This window comes from Zymoseptoria tritici, chromosome 5, assembly GCF_000219625.1.
Source record: "Zymoseptoria tritici IPO323 chromosome 5, whole genome shotgun sequence".
NCBI classification, from domain to species: Eukaryota; Fungi; Ascomycota; class Dothideomycetes; order Mycosphaerellales; family Mycosphaerellaceae; genus Zymoseptoria; species Zymoseptoria tritici.
Window position 1 is genome coordinate 2,149,586 of NC_018214.1, and position 15,772 is coordinate 2,165,357.

At 55.2% G+C, this 15,772-nt stretch overlaps 3 protein-coding genes across 3 annotated transcripts; 2 read left to right on the forward strand and 1 right to left on the reverse strand.

The window, feature by feature from the left end:
• Positions 1–159: 159 nt before the first annotated feature.
• On the forward strand, positions 160–6,086 carry MYCGRDRAFT_100323 (uncharacterized protein; the record flags this gene model as incomplete). The annotated part of the gene is made up of 3 exons (XM_003852276.1): positions 160–1,462; positions 1,879–1,882; positions 6,017–6,086. The coding sequence occupies 3 exons, from the start codon at positions 160–162 to the stop codon at positions 6,084–6,086; spliced, it is 1,377 nt and encodes a 458-aa protein (XP_003852324.1).
• Positions 6,087–9,550: 3,464 nt separating this feature from the next.
• MYCGRDRAFT_72515 (uncharacterized protein) lies at positions 9,551–11,261 on the forward strand (the record flags this gene model as incomplete). Its single annotated transcript, XM_003852277.1, has 2 exons — positions 9,551–9,766; positions 9,835–11,261. 2 exons carry the CDS (start codon positions 9,619–9,621, stop codon positions 11,259–11,261), a joined length of 1,575 nt encoding a protein of 524 aa, XP_003852325.1.
• Positions 11,262–14,481: 3,220 nt separating this feature from the next.
• Positions 14,482–15,442, reverse strand: MYCGRDRAFT_86233 (uncharacterized protein; the record flags this gene model as incomplete). The annotated part of the gene is made up of 5 exons (XM_003852444.1): positions 14,482–14,730; positions 14,800–14,856; positions 14,919–15,089; positions 15,163–15,340; positions 15,399–15,442. The coding sequence occupies 5 exons, from the start codon at positions 15,440–15,442 to the stop codon at positions 14,482–14,484; spliced, it is 699 nt and encodes a 232-aa protein (XP_003852492.1).
• Positions 15,443–15,772: the final 330 nt, after the last annotated feature.

The following is a 15,772-nucleotide window of genomic DNA, read 5'->3' on the forward strand; positions in this document are numbered from 1 at the left end:
ACCACACAGAACAGCGATGGCAATGGGCCGCCGCCCGGTTTCAACATCGATCAGGCTAAGAAGCCTCTTCCCAAAGACTCCGAGAAAGCCGCTTCAAAATCTAGCTCCTCCCCGTCAGCCGGCACCAATGTCACAATACCGTCGAACCAGCCCTCTGAGATGGCTCCCACCGCTGCATCCGAACAGTTTGCGTTGAAGGAGCTCGCCGAGCAGACTGCCGCAGAGCAGAAAACGGAGAAGAAAGAGGTGGCGAAGAAGAAGGATGATAAGAAGAAGACTTTGTGGCAGAAGGTGAAGCATGAAGCACAGCATTACTGGGATGGAACGAAATTGTTGGCGACGGAGGTGAAGATCTCTTCTCGACTTGCGTTGAAAATGGCGGCTGGATACGAACTTTCACGGAGAGAACACCGCCAGTTGACGAGAACGGTGCAAGATCTTGGTCGACTGGTACCATTCTCCATGTTTGTCATCGTTCCATTCGCCGAGCTGCTCCTCCCAGTTGCTCTCAAGATCTTCCCCAACATGCTCCCTTCCACATATGAAGGAGCCAAGAGTAAGGAGATGAAGGCGAACAAACTCCGGTCATCCCGCAAGGAGGTGTCTCAATTCCTCCGCCAGACAATGCGCGAGTCCGGTCTTCCCATCTCACAGGTCACCGCACAAAAAGAAGAGTTCACCGAGTTCTTCCGCAAACTCCGAGCGACTGGTGAAGAGCCCACCAAAGCCGACATCATCAAAGTCTGCAAGCTCTTCAAAGACGATCTCACCCTCGACAACTTGTCCCGCCCTCAACTCGTAGGCACTTGCCGGTACATGAACCTCTCCACTTTCGGCACCGATCCCATGCTCCGCTACCAAGTCCGCAACCGCATGCGCCAGATCAAGCGCGACGACAAAGCCATTTCCTACGAAGGCGTCGACACCCTCTCCGTTCCCGAACTCCAAATGGCATGCGCCGCCCGCGGTCTCCGAACCCACGGCGTCTCACCTGGCCGTCTCCGCGACGATCTCCAACTCTGGCTCGACCTCCGTCTCAAATACGGCGTACCCAGCACCCTCCTCGTTCTGAGCAACGCATTCATGTACGCCCAAGGCAAAGAGAACGAATTCGACACGCAACTCTCCGCTCTCCAAGCCGTGCTGTCTTCCATCCCCGAGGAGCTGTTCCACGAAATCGAATTGGAAGTATTGAATGCAGAGGGCGCGACGACGAACAAGCAGCGACTGAAGGTGTTGAAGGAGCAGCAGGAGTTGATTGCCGAAGAGCAACAGCAGGCGGAGGAGCAGAAGGCGAGTGGACGTACGGAGGATGTCAGTGATAAGGAGGATATTGATGAGAAGGAGGATGAAGCGAAGCAGGACGCTGCGTTGACGAAAGCGCAGGCGGAGGCGGAGAGGGAGATGAGGGAGGCGGAGAATGATTTACAGGCGCAGCAGAGGGCGAGTGGGAATGGGGAGGGTAAGTCGATGGATAGTCCTCTCGCGGAGAAGGTGGAGAGGAAAGCTTGATGGGATGCTGTTACGATCAATGTTGAAAGAGGGAGCGGGGCTGAGAGTGGAGGGCTACCGGACCTGTTGGAAAAGTGGAAAAGGAATGTATAGACTAGATCGATCGCGCAGGGCGTTTCCGTATTGTCCGGAACGAGCGAGCGAGGGAGAAGAAAGTCCTCTCATCAGTCAATTGAAGAACAGAGCAGAACAGAAAGGAGTGATTTACGATCCTTGCCGCCTCGAAAACCGTTTCTGATCAACATTGCTCAAGCAGGAGAACACGTTGGATGATCCTTGGAACGTGATGAAGTACCGCGCCTTCTCTGGACCAACACACCATGGCATGAAAGTGTAGAATGACGGGAAGAGATATACCTCTATCAGTTGGGTGCGATCTGGGCGGGGCCATGGAAGGATGCGCATAAGTGGGGATTCAGTGAGAAAGGCTGAATTCTTTCTTCCTCCTCGAGCTGGTGAACGGGATTTCAAACGAGACAAGCCTGTGCAATCGGCGCAAGCACTCGAGCTCAACTCGGGAGTTAAGCAGCCTCACAATTCTCCTCGAATTGCAGCACCCACCAGTTGACCATGCAATCATTCCCATGAATAACAATAATACCAAAGCCGCGCTGGGAATCTAGTCGCAGCCTCCGCCGAGCGAGCAGGTGGATTCGGGGAGGATGGAGGAGAGAGAGCGCGCGAAGAGGTGGAGGAAGACTGCGGCGAGTTGTGTTGGAAGAGGTGAAGAGTTGAAAAGGAATGGGATGTACCTCCTATGCGGACGAAGGCATCCATGGCGATGGAGCGCCTCTTCTGCTACGAAACGAGGGTGCTTGAGAGAGGAAGAGTTGGAGATCTTTGCGGAGGACAGTCGTCCTATCTGCATCTTTGCTCGACTTGATGTCGGCGAAGGAGAAGTATGCCTCGAGGGCCAATTCACTGTTCGAGCCCGGAGGAGCGAGGACGGTAGATGAGTTCTACGATCAAGTCTGGTCTCGTTGTCGTCTGTGAAGCTCGAAGTGCTTTCAATGTCATCTTTCAAAATCTTTCATCTTGCATCATACCGCTGCATTGAGTGCGTATCTTCATCTTGCCACTCAACCCGGTCGAGTGCGACGCTGACGGCGGCATGTATACATTACAACCGTACCTACCGTGCTGAATGTCAATATCGAGCCCGGCATTGAGATTGAGCATTGAAATGTCCGGCGGGATCTTACGGACTCTTTGGGGCCATGAGCGCAAAGTGCATGGGCCGGTCTTACTTGCATCTTGCATCTTGCGAGACTCATCATCACCTGTTGATTACGTGTGATTTGCGCGTTCGAGCGCCTGATTCTGATTCTCAACCGCGTAATAACTCGACTGGGTTGACTGTTCGCGCAGCAGAGTGGCGACTTCAGTTCTCCGGTCCTGCAGTCGTGGAGAGGAACTCCATGTTCGCCATGATGTAGCCCGCGAACGTGTAACCAAACATGCAGCAAGGGTCCAACCGGCCAACATTTGACAATGTAAGAAGGAGTACACAACGAGACAACGGGATCATCATCCGAAGAAAGCGCGAACAGTCGACAAGTCGAAGCGATTTCCGTTTTCCGTCAGATTCGTCAGTCTTCCCGTGTGTGAGGCGCACGCATCACCGCCGCGTGTTGCTTTGTCGGGCGTTGTGCAGGGACAACACGGCACGATCGGGACCTAGCCTATAACAGGGATGTGAAGCGTATGAAGGACGAGAGGCAATTTCCCGACCTTGAAGTTCCCGCAGCCCGAGACTCGAACTTGGACGACTTCTTTTCTGCGTTGTTCTCTGGATACTGCGGTATCAACGTATGCGAAAGAACGTATGCGAAAGGGTCACGTTGTCGACATGATTGTCGCTGTGGACGTTTGATTATGGCGCACGATGGTGGACACGTTGAAGGACGAAACACGCGATGGATAACGGTTGTTGTTGGTGGTTTAGCGTGGCGTTGGCGGGGATGTAGGGAACGAGTCGTGGTCGTTCCATTGCGGGACGGGGTTGTAATAAGTTGTAAGCCACCACGATGAAATTGAATGCGAGATCTAGATTTTGCTCGATCATAGAAGAGCATCAGACTGTCGAGTCCGAGTGAATTTTACTGCAAGTGGGAGAGCCCTGCGAAGCGAGTCTACTACTGCAGTAGTTGTTGCTTTTGAAACACGACGACTGGGGATGCCGCCGAAGAATTGAGACTGGCAATTTCGGTAACGCCATGTGCGTCGATCCGCGAGAAGAGGTGGTTTTGGGGCCGGCGTGACTAAGACGGCAGTACTGTTCCTGAAGACATGTGGCATTGGCCCCAGTTTGGCCAACTATTGAAGGGGTTCAGGTTGATGTCTTGGGTAGGAAGAGGGATATCGTTATTGCTGCGGTTTGATCTCTTTCTCTTCTAAAAGGTACCGGGCACCATTATACCACATGACGACGTTCTCATCAATTGACGAACAAGCGCCTCGACAACGCTCGGAGGATTTATTTTAATTTACTGATGAGTGGGAGGGGGATCCTCATCCAGCAAGTCAACGAATCAAGATGTGCACTATCGACGACTAGCTCGGCCCGGACTTCAAGCCACTCTTTGCTCGCTCCCCATTGCCAAGAAACAAGTGCAGGCATCCCCGGTCCCTTCGCCTCGTCCGCTGTGATTCGATTGATTCGATTCCATCCATTTGCCCAGGCGTCCGTGCCTCTACCGCTGCTCACTGAATCGCCCTGCTCTCACAACATCCTCCGCCCCGACCGACCACGATCTTCCACCGACACCACCCTCCTCCCCGTGGCGGACCCATCTCTCGACCGGCTATACTCTTCTTCGTCGCCGACGACAGAGAGTGCCTTGGACGTCTCCTCCCCTTCCCGTGACCCCTTCCGACCCCGACTCGACACGACCACCCCTTTCGCCCTTGCGCCATCGCTATCGACAGCACCACGTTCTTTACAGACTCATCACCACCACAGCCCGACACGGCATCACACAGTCATTCACGACGCACGCTTCTCGATTTCACGGCAGTACTATTCCAATTTCCCGGACCGATCTCCCTCAAAGAAACGCGCTCTCTTTGTTCTGCCAGCCGCCAATCTCTGGACCGCATCTCTCAGCCGCGAAAAACACAACAGAAAGACGCAAGGCAATTTGGCTCAAGTTGGAAGCGAACAGGCACTGCTCAAAGGATATCGTTCTTTGTTGGGTGATATTGCTCAATCGCGGGACATCGTCGGACGTCGCATCAGCGCGAAATTGGTACATCCCACCCGGACGTCGAAGTCTTCTGCGCTCTTCGGACCCGTCCTTCTAGTTGGCAGTACCAACTACCCACACTCCTTTACACCAGCGAGCCAGGCGGAAGCGCGGACAATGTTGTGAAGATCCAATTCAGACATCCACACCACACCCCACTTCACTTCTCTTTGGTGGTCAACAGCAAGCGCCTGTTCTAGTGACATTCGTCACGTACACTCGTTTACTGTCAATTCTCGACGGTGAGTGCGCCGCTGTGGCTACTCTTGTCTGAGAGCATCACTGACACTGCATCGCCAGACTAGAATCGTCTTCTTTTTGGACAACTTGTTAGCGACTGTTTGATTCTATTAATATCCGAAAACATGAAACACTGCACAACGACAGCAGCATGGGCGGCCACATTGTTGGTCATGTCCATGCGTGGTCCCTTTACACTCGCGGAGGCTGCGCCCGCTCAACAATTGCAAGAGGAACAAGACGTGGAAAGACCCAAGTACTACTTCCCTCGGAACGTGAAGCGACAATTGGGCGTGGACCTCAACAAAGTCACCGAAGCCACCGAGAATGTCACTGAGACCGTTACGAGCGCAGTGACCGGAGACAGCGACAAGGACAAAGATGGAAAGGACAAGAACGACCTCTCTCTGGGCAACATTATCCAGCAACTGTCCTCTGCTGCTGCTGATGCTGCGGATGCTGTACTGCAAAAAACCTCCACCTCGGTGAACTCGACTACGATCACAACTTCCACTTCAACACCGGCTGACAACTCCGCCGCACCTACCGACTCGAGCACCAAGAAGCCCAAGTTCAACCCGACTTTGACCGACACTTCTTCTCCCACTCCGGAACCAGTGTATGAGGCTCCGCAAAGCACGACGGACGGCGGCGATGGTGGTGGTGTGCTGGGAGGACTGTTGAACCCTCTTTTAGGGGCTTCATCAACAACACCTCCTGCACAACAGCCGGCGTCTTCGGGCACCTCCGACTCTGGCGACAATGGCGGTCTTCTCCCTGGCATCCTTGGTCCATTGACTGGGGCGACAACGACTGTCGATGCAAACATACCGCAATCTACTGGTGGCGGGCTTCTTCCAGACATCCTCGGTCCATTGACTGGTGGCTCTGGTGGTTCATCGACGAGGACTGTTCAGCGCCTTGCAGCAACGTCTACGGGCGCCTCCGATTCTGGCAATAACGGCGGTCTTCTTCCTGACATTCTCGGACCATTGAACGGAGGGTCTGACGCCACACAGACCACTAGTAGCTCTGCTCCGCAGTCCACTGACAACGGCGGTCTCCTCCCTGGCATCCTCGGTCCTTTGACTGGAGGTTCTGCCGCCACCAAGACAGCTGGTAGCGATGCTCCGCAGTCCACCGACACCGACAACGGTGGCCTCCTTCCTGGTATCCTTGGCCCATTGACAGGCGGCACCACGACGAAGGCTGCTGATGCATCTGCACCGAAGTCCACCGACACCGACAACGGTGGCCTCCTTCCTGGTATCCTTGGCCCACTGACAGGCGGCACCACGACGAAGGCTGCTGATGCATCTGCACCGCAGTCCACCGACACCGACAACGGTGGCCTCCTTCCTGGTATCCTTAACCCTCTAACAGGCGGCACCACGACGAAGGCTGCTGATGCATCTGCACCGCAGTCCACTGGTGGAGATGGAGGTCTCCTTCCTGGTATCCTTGACCCACTAACAGGCGACACCACGACGAAGGCTGCTGATGCATCTGCACCGCAATCCACTAGTGGCGATGGAGGTCTTCTCCCTGGTATCCTTGACCCACTGACAGGCGACACCACGACGAAGGCTGCTGATGCATCTGCACCGCAGTCCACTGGTGGAGATGGAGGTCTCCTTCCTGGTATCCTTAACCCACTGACAGGCGACACCACGACGAAGGCTGCTGATGCATCTGCACCGCAGTCCACTGGTGGAGATGGAGGTCTTCTCCCGGGTATTCTTGGTCCATTGACTGGCAGTACTCCGACGACGACTAGTGATGGATCTGCACCGCAGCCTACCGATGGTGGTCTTCTGCCCGGAATCCTTGGCCCACTGACAGGCGGCACCACGACGAAGACTGCTGATGGATCTGCACCGCAGCCTACCGATGGGGGTCTCCTCCCTGGTATCCTTGGTCCATTGACCGGCGGAACTTCGGACGGCGCGGCTAGCCCCACATCTTCGCCTGGTAACGAGCCTGCGAATGGCACGACTCCAGGCGATGGTGGACTTCTTCCTGGTCTTTCGAGCGTACTTGCACCAATTGTTGGACAGCCCACCACAACACCGGCCCCGGCTGCGTCTGACTCGGGTTCGAACGGTACTGGTACGGCGACGGACGACACCGGTCTTCTTCCCAGCATTCTCAATCCAATTATCGGCCAGCCATCTACCACCACTGGAACGGCTACCACCACTGGAACGGGCAATGGGCCTGTCTATGAGGGGACTCCGACTGCACCACCCAACTCCGAATCTACGGGCTTCCTCGACCCTTTGCTGTCCGACACCAGTGCGCCGCTATTAGTGGGCATTTCTACCATTCTCAATGGCAGCCCTACTACAACTGGTGGGTCTTATGTTCCACCGGCCACTTCCACAGACGGAATCCTGCAGCCCATCATCAGTGACCTCATCCCTGGCCCAACGGGTTCGACCTCTACAGCGCCGATCATCACCGGCGCTCCAAACACGACTGAGTCTACTACCAGTGGAGGCATCTTGCCGATACCTCTGCCGACTGATACGCCAACTTCCCTTCTCCCGACCGACATTATCCCTTCATCCACCACTCCGCAGGACACTAGCATGCCACAGGGCACCAGCGTTGCGCCTGTCAACACTCTGACGGATACCCCTGCACCTACGGCGAATGGCACTACGACCACCATGCCGACCGCGCCGCCAGCTCAGACGGAGTCAGCGCAGACTGAGGCTAGCACGACCGAGTCGCTTCCTCAATACAAGCCGACCGACACTGCTGCTCCAGGCAACACTTCAGCAACGACCACGGAGCCGATTGCGCCGATCTCGACATCACCCGTCGCTCTGCCATCTACTACGGGTAAACTCGTGCCGACCACTGCGCCGCCCGAGACCGCCACGCCAGTACAATCTACAACAGAGCTTCCTGCAACCAGCTCGAAGCCAGTGATCTCGATCATCCCCACCGGCACCGACTCTGCAACCACTCTGGTCGTTCCCAGCACGATGGAATTTGCGCCGACGACCACACAGGCCACTCAGTCCAAACCCACCGGTGCAAGCTCGACCTCCGCCAAGGGCATGCCATCTGCCATGCCGCGACTAGTCCAACCACCAGGCGGCATGCCAGTGGCGCCGCTCAACACAACCCTGATCCAAATTGGCTTCAACTTTGGCCTCAACTTCGCCTTCGTGGTCAGCACCGACAACTCAGCCAGCCAAATCTTCACGTACCTTCCAGAAGGCATTGCATACGCCCTCGGCCTCACCGTCGACCAAATCAAGATGAACGCGCTCATGCCCTACGACACCACTGCGTCTCTCGGCTTCATCACGACCCTCGCCCAGGCCTACATTCCCTCCGATCAAGTCTCGACGCTTCAACTCGACCTGCACACCGCCATGTCGAAGGCCTACCAGAACCCCGACTCAGCTGTCAACTCCTTGATGGGAATGATCAACCCGACCATCCCCATCCTCCCTGGCGCCAACCTCGACGCCTCGTTCAATGGTCCATCTGACAATCCCGACGGCTCCACCGACAGCAACAAGAAAGGCGACGGCGCTCCGATTGGCGGCGACTCCGGCTCCTCGAAAGCGGTCAATGGCACCTCCATCGGCATCGGCATGGGCGCCGTGGCCGGCGCTGCAGTCTACGCTGCCGCAATGGTGTACGTCGCACGCCGTTATCGCAAGAAGCGCGCGGGTCATAAACGCGCTTCTTCGTTGACACCCATGGGTGGAGGAAGCGGGGACATGAGCGAGAGGTATGGCGTGAGGGGTAGTGCATTGACGGCCGGTGGTATGGGTGGGTACTTTATGAGTGGCGCGAATGGTGGACGGAGTTCGAGGGGGAGCAGAGGAAGTAGTGGCAATGGAAGTAGTGGCAGCGCGGGCAGGACGAGCAGAGTCAGCGAGGGTGCTGGGAGCAGTGGGCAGAAGAGCGTGAGGGAGCAGGGCATTAGCGCACCTGTTGCGCAGGAGAACAGCTTGGGGTGGAATTTGTGAAAGATGGAGAGTAGAGATGAGAGAAGAGGAGGTGACGATACGTTGTGGAGGAACTCAAGAGGCTGATGCTACATTTCCAGAGCTTCTGCTTCCGACTTCGGATTTTGTTTCCTTTTACTATAGTTGGATCAAAAGAGGATCTTGTCAGCTCAGAGAGAAATCATATCGTATTTGTAGATGTCTTTGAGAGATGAGAGAGAATGGCGACAGTAAACTACCTTAGTATGGCATAACGCTTGCACGACATCTACTACTTACCAAAGTGCCTCGCTCTCTGCTGTCTCTTCCTACTTCACCCGCAATAACTTCGCCTAACGAGCACGCCTATGCAGCACGAGCGGTCAAGGCGGTGTGTAGCACAATCCCCTGCGATACGAGCCAATAATCGGGAGATGTCGTCGAGATTGTCCCGCTACCATTGGACCCCTCCTTTCTCACGACCCTCGAAGCTACGTAGGAACTCCGGTAACTTCACCTGCAGCTGCATTACAGTTCGCCTAACATCTTTTTGTCTTTACCGCGCTGTCCTTAGCTTTGCTCGTTGGAAGCATAGCTGGCCTATTGTGACATAGCAGAGAGGGATCAGGAGAGCGGTGGAGTCGTGGCGCCTTGGACTACACTTCACGATGGACGACCATGGCGAGACCTCGTCTGCTACGACTCCCAATCCTACAGCACCTCCCACGCCGTTCCGCTTGGAGAAAGCTGAGGATCGAGGACATAATCGCGTGCCGGTCAGGATGAAGAAGCATTTGACGATTGTCATCAAGCTGGGTGAGTGTACTCCTCCTCTTCACGAATCCACCCCACGCATACTGACTCGACCCCTCTCCCTCTCACAGGCACCTCCTCCATCGTCGACGAAAAGACCCACGAACCCCTCCTCTCCATCCTCTCCACCATCGTCGAAACCGCCGTCTCCCTCCGCCACGATGGTCACCGCGTCGTCATCTGCTCCTCGGGAGCCATCGGCATGGCCCTCCGCCAGATGAACCTCCCCCGCCGCCCAAAACACCTCCCACAAGTCCAAGCCCTCGCAGCAATAGGACAATGCAAGCTCATGTCCATGTGGGACCAGCTCTTCCAACACATGCGTCAACCCGTGGCACAAATCCTGCTCACGAGAAACGACATCGCCGATCGCACGCAGTACCTCAATGCGCAGAATACGTTTGTGGAATTGTTGAATATGGGTGTGATACCGATTGTGAATGAGAATGATACACTTTCTGTGCAGGAGATTAAGTTTGGGGATAATGATACGCTGTCTGCTATTACGGCGGGGATGGTGCAGGCTGATTACCTCTTTCTCATGACGGACGTCGACTGCCTCTATGACAAGAATCCGAGGACGCACCCTGATGCACTCCCAATTGAAGTGGTCTCCGACATTGCCGACCTTGCCGCTGATACCTCCTCCGCTGGCTCCTCCCTCGGCACAGGCGGCATGTCCACCAAAATCGTCGCCGCGCGCCTAGCCACCGCAGCAGGCGTGACAACCGTCATCACCCGCTCCTCTCAACCGGGAAATATCTCCGCCATCGTGCGGTACGTGGAAGCACAAAAATCCACCGCCTGCCTCGCAAATTCAGACGAACTCCCACCACGAGCAATCGATCCGCATCTGCAGAAGTTCGCAATCGAACATCCCGTCAACGGCGATCATCATCCTCCTCAAATCCTCCCGCCAGATCTCGAGCCTCCTCCACTACACACCCGATTCTTACCGGACTTATTCCCCATCCGTGACCGCTACTTCTGGCTCTTGCACGGTCTCGCGCCGCATGGAACGGTATACATCGACTCCGGAGCCCACACCGCTCTCTGTTCCAAAGCCGGCCTCCTCCCCGTCGGCGTCGTCGCGGTAGAAGGTTCCTTCCACCAACACGAATGCGTCTCGCTCAAAGTCCTACCATCCAGGGATTCAAAACTCGAAGATGGCGAGGAAGTGGGTAAAGCGATCGTCAACTACAGTTCAGGGGAGATCGGAAGGATCAAGGGTAGGAGGAGTAAGGAGATTGAGGAGAGGTTGGGGTACGCGGATAGTGAGTATGTGGCTTGGAGGGATTGCGTGGCGTTGTATGCAAGGTTGGGGTCGAGGCCGGGAAGTCCGCTGAATGGGCATGGGAGTGTAAACGGGAGTAGAAATGGTGCCGGGAGTGCGAATGGGGACGCGGCGGATGATGGGGAGGGGATTAGAGCGGAGTTGGGCAGGAGATCGAGTGAGAGGAGGAGGATGGGGAGTTTAAGTGGGTTTGTAGAGCGGTGAGGCGGTAGGGGAGGAGATCTTTGTGCATAGGGAGAGTGGAGGCATATATGGCGTGCGTTGTCTTTGAAAGATGTAAAAGCTGCGAGCGAGATAGATACCCTTTGGAAGCAAAGCGAGGCTTGCTACGGTGAGGAAAGAGCATGGAATATGGTTCAACCCAAGGATTTGGAAAGACGGGGGACAAAAAAGGCGTTTAACTTTGGCGGATATGTCTCGCCAGCAACGAATGTACAGCGCAACACGGCATTGGAGAAGAGTCGACGGGAGGACGTCGCAGAAATGCATATTTCGACCTCACGTCCTCTTGGACTTCACTTCACTTCACTTCCTTGAACCTCACCTCACCACCACCATCACTAAACCCGCCATCAACCAGCGAGCGCAATGTTCTGCACCTCCCTCCGCCGCCGCCCATCCACAACCTCCCTCATCCCGACCCTCACCTCGTCCACTCCGCCCTCTCTCCGCGGTCAGTTCTCACCCTCCTTCGCAATCCTCCACTAACACCCTCCATCACAGAATCCAACCTCTCAACCCATGACCTCTCCCTCCCTCTGTCAACGACGCCACCTCGAGTTCTCCGCCTCCTCCTGCTGACGCCTTCATCTACCACGCCTGGGAATCTGGAGACTACGATGAGAAGGATCGAACACCTTACGCATCTTACCGGTGGAGTGGACGTCGCGGCGATCTTTGATCTCAATCCGATGGTTCCAGCTACCAAGACAGCTGCTCCTGCGAAGCGGGATGTTGTCCAGGGCTTCGTATCTGCGGCGACACTACCGCTACCTCCACCTTCGAATATAAATACGGCAGCGGATGGCTTCCAAGCGTACATTACACTGCAATCCACCCTCCTCACCCATGCTGCCGTAGTCACTATACCTCTCCTACCACTCGCTGAAGTCGATAAGTTATCCGACTTGCTGAGGGAATGTCAAGCGCGGTTCTCTCGGCCGGAAAAAGTGGTGGTGCCGGGAAGGGCGGAAGCCACGGCGAGGGATTTATTGCGGGAGATCATCCTGACTCCAACTCCTCAGAATCGGGGGTTCAAGGACGGAGGTATGGAGACGGATGTGGCCGCTTTGATGGGAGATGTTTTTGGTGATCTGAAAGGGGTGGTGGGGTGGTGTGTCAGGCCTGAGCCTGAAGAGGCAAGTGGAGGATACGGAGATGTGGAGATGAATGATGGGAATGGAGGAGATGAGGAAGCCGGAGTGGTGTTGAGAGGGATTCTGAGCGAGGAGCAGATTGAGGAGGTGAAAGGGTGGTGGAGGGAGGAGTGGATTGCGGAGTGATGTTTGCATGTCCATTCGGGCGGTGAGAGCGGTGTCGAGGATTGGAGGTCAGGAGTCGCATCCAGAGTCTGAGTTCAGCGGCGGAAGTGCGAAGTACCTGTGGAATCTCGTCTGCAAGGGTACTGTGAATATCGCGAACCACCTCTAGCTCCAGTAGCTTTCAATCTCGGAACACTTCCGAAGTGACACCGAATTCCTACTTCGTGGAACAGGACGGCGCGGACGGAGGAGATGGACAGATGGGGAAAATTCCACTTCATGCTGCTTGCGCCGCCCAACGGGTCGGACATAATTATGCACAGTGATGCAAAGCAGAAAGATTCACTGACAATGAAGATCTCGAAAGATTATCGTGCCTCCAAGCCAATGCATCCCCCATCTCGAACCGCAACATCACCAACAACAATAGAAGCCAAACCTTCACACCTCAAAGCCCCATTCAGCCCAGCAGCTGTCACATCGCCCAGAATCATGGCGCCTTGCACGGATCTTGGACCAGATTGCAGCCACCGTTGCCTCCCGTCACGCCGTCATCCTGGCAGTTGTAGACGCACTTGATCTTCCCATCGATAACGTCGCCCTAAACGCATACATCAGTACACAACCTCATCGGCAGCACACGCATGGAAGAAAGATCCAAAACTGACCCTCTTGCAGGCGTCGGAAAGTGGACCCCAACCCAGAGCCACATTGTCGATGACGCACAAGCACACCGGAGCGGCGTTTTGGAGCTGCGAGAATCACGAATAAGTCAGAGGGAAGCCTCAGAGCAGAGCCGGCATGAGGACGTACAGCGCAAGTGCACTTCTTGGTTCTCTGGTCGCAGATGTCTTCCTGGCCTGTGGCGCAATAAATGTTGGCGCACGTGCCGCCGCAGTCGGTGTTGTCAGTGCACTGTTGATGGCCGTGTTAGTTCTAACTTCTCGGCTTCATGCACCAGATGATGAATGGAACTCTCGAGGTCCGGCTTACCGGGTCGCCGTAGTGAGCTCCGGGTCCTCACTCTTGGAGCGTTTTCTGTGAAACTCCTCCGTTGGCAGGGTCCCACTTGAGTTCTTTGACGTTGTAGGCAGCCCAGGCCGAGGCGGTAAGGAGGGTGGAGAGAACGAGTGTGGTCTTCATGGCGACGAGTGTGGTGTTTGACGATTAAGCCGAATGGAAATGTCGTTTGGAGATGAGAGACGAGAGATGGTTGAACAGAAAACGGCGGTTCTTCTTCCAGCTTATGTATTGCCTGCTTAAGCGTTCTGGTCGAGCCAGGTGGTGCAACGCCAACGTCTAGATCGTGGTGTGACTTCGTGTTGCATCGAACCATCAGGGGCCGGCGACCGGAAGTGGTCAAGCCTCAATCAACAATGCGCACTGCTCACCTGAGTTTTGCAGGGTCAGGGGTGTTCTGGCGGGGCTGGAAATTGGGTTTGTTTTGTCTTCCTTGCACATCAGGCCATTGACCCTCGAGCGACATGTGAGTCTGGATCGCTCTGAACGCTTCCGCTGACATTGCAATTTCCAGAGTGTTGTGCCAGCCCTGCTTGGTGTGGTTACTGACGCCAAAGCATCAAGCAAGAACGACTGGCCGGGTCTTGAAACGAGCGCCGGCACTGCCGGTCAGCGCTGTTTTGGTGGTTCTATGCGTGGAATGGCTCATAGTTCTGCGGCGGCACGCCTACGCTGAGTGCGAATTAGCAGCCTCCGGTTTCCGAGCCACTGCAAGCTCGAGGGTATGTCCATTCCTGTCCAAAGAGACATCGATCATTGGGCCATTGACGGCCAGCACTATTCCTACATGAATTGCTCTGCAGGCTGTGATTCGACGTCGGCCTGATGAGACATCATGATCCATATGAGAGAGGGTTCGAATCAGCAGACCACAACTTCAACCCCTTGGCAGACACTGCGAGACAGTGTGACATGTCCATACGCTACGCCAATTTCGCCGGCTGCTTCACACCCGCTCGATGCTTCTTCGATGCTTCCGAGAAGGTGATGCCATTCTTGATGTCTGCGGCCATCCTCTCGTCTGCTTCGACCTGCGAGCCAATCAAATCAATGGCTTGTTCGGCGAGGCCTTGTGGTAAGCAGACGACGCCGTTGAGGTCGGCGATGAGGATGTCGCCGGGATAGATGGTCGTGTCTTGATCTGAGCTGTTGAGTCTGACAGGCACATCGATCTTCGACGAGGAGAGTTTGTCAGCTTCTTCTGGTTGCTCTTTGGAAGGTTTGCTCGGCTGGACACTCACCTCACTGACCCGCGCTACTTCTTGCGGTGCGGTTGTGCCGACATCTCTGGCGAAGACCTGATTGCAAACAGCAGTCAGTCCAGTGTCTTGTGCGATCTTGAACATGCAACAGAACCGACCGGATACTCCAGATCCCTATGCTCCTGCAAATCCCTAAGTCTCCCGTCGATGATCGTGCCCACCGCACCCGAAACCTGAGCCCGAGTACTCATCAGTCCTCCGTAGCACGCATTGATCATCTTGTTCGGCGCAGAGATGAACACAATAGCGCCTTTTGGAATGGAGTCGATCTGGTGGAAGCATCAGCTCTCGAATCCAGCAGATCCAACATGGAGAGTCTCGCGAGATGGGAATCTTTCGTACGTAATGCCCACTCGGCTTCGGCTCATTCTCGTAGTTCTTGCGGACATATTTGACTGTATACGCCGGTCCGATGATTTTTGCGGGACCAGATTGTCGTTGCGGAGACCACATTGTGATGCCCGGTAGGAAACCACCGTGAGGGACTTTGAGCTTGATGAGGGCGTCGGCTACATCGCAGCTGTTGGAATTAGCGTCAGAATCTGGTGATGCGGATGGACTGGGAGGGAGATATAGACCTGGTGTAGCGTTCCAACGCCTTCACGATGCTGGAGGAACTCATGTTGTGACGGGAGGAGATGTTGTGAGTGCGGAAAGAGGGCTGAACAAGTACTGCGAGAAAGGCGACTTGGCGGTCTAGCTGGCTAGAAAGAGGACAAGGAAGCTGCAGTAACAAGCAATGGATAATGATTCTATGGTAACATGTATTGAGGCGTGGCCGTGAGCTGGTGCTGAGCTCTAGGAGCTGGTTTTCAATCCTGGTAGTCACTCCGATATCGGCAAACAATCGAAAACAAGAAGCCTGACTCGACATGCTTAACAAGCTTGCATTCATGATAGCCGGTCGTCCTTGATCGTCGTATGATAGAGGTGCCAGAAGAGCCAGATTGTC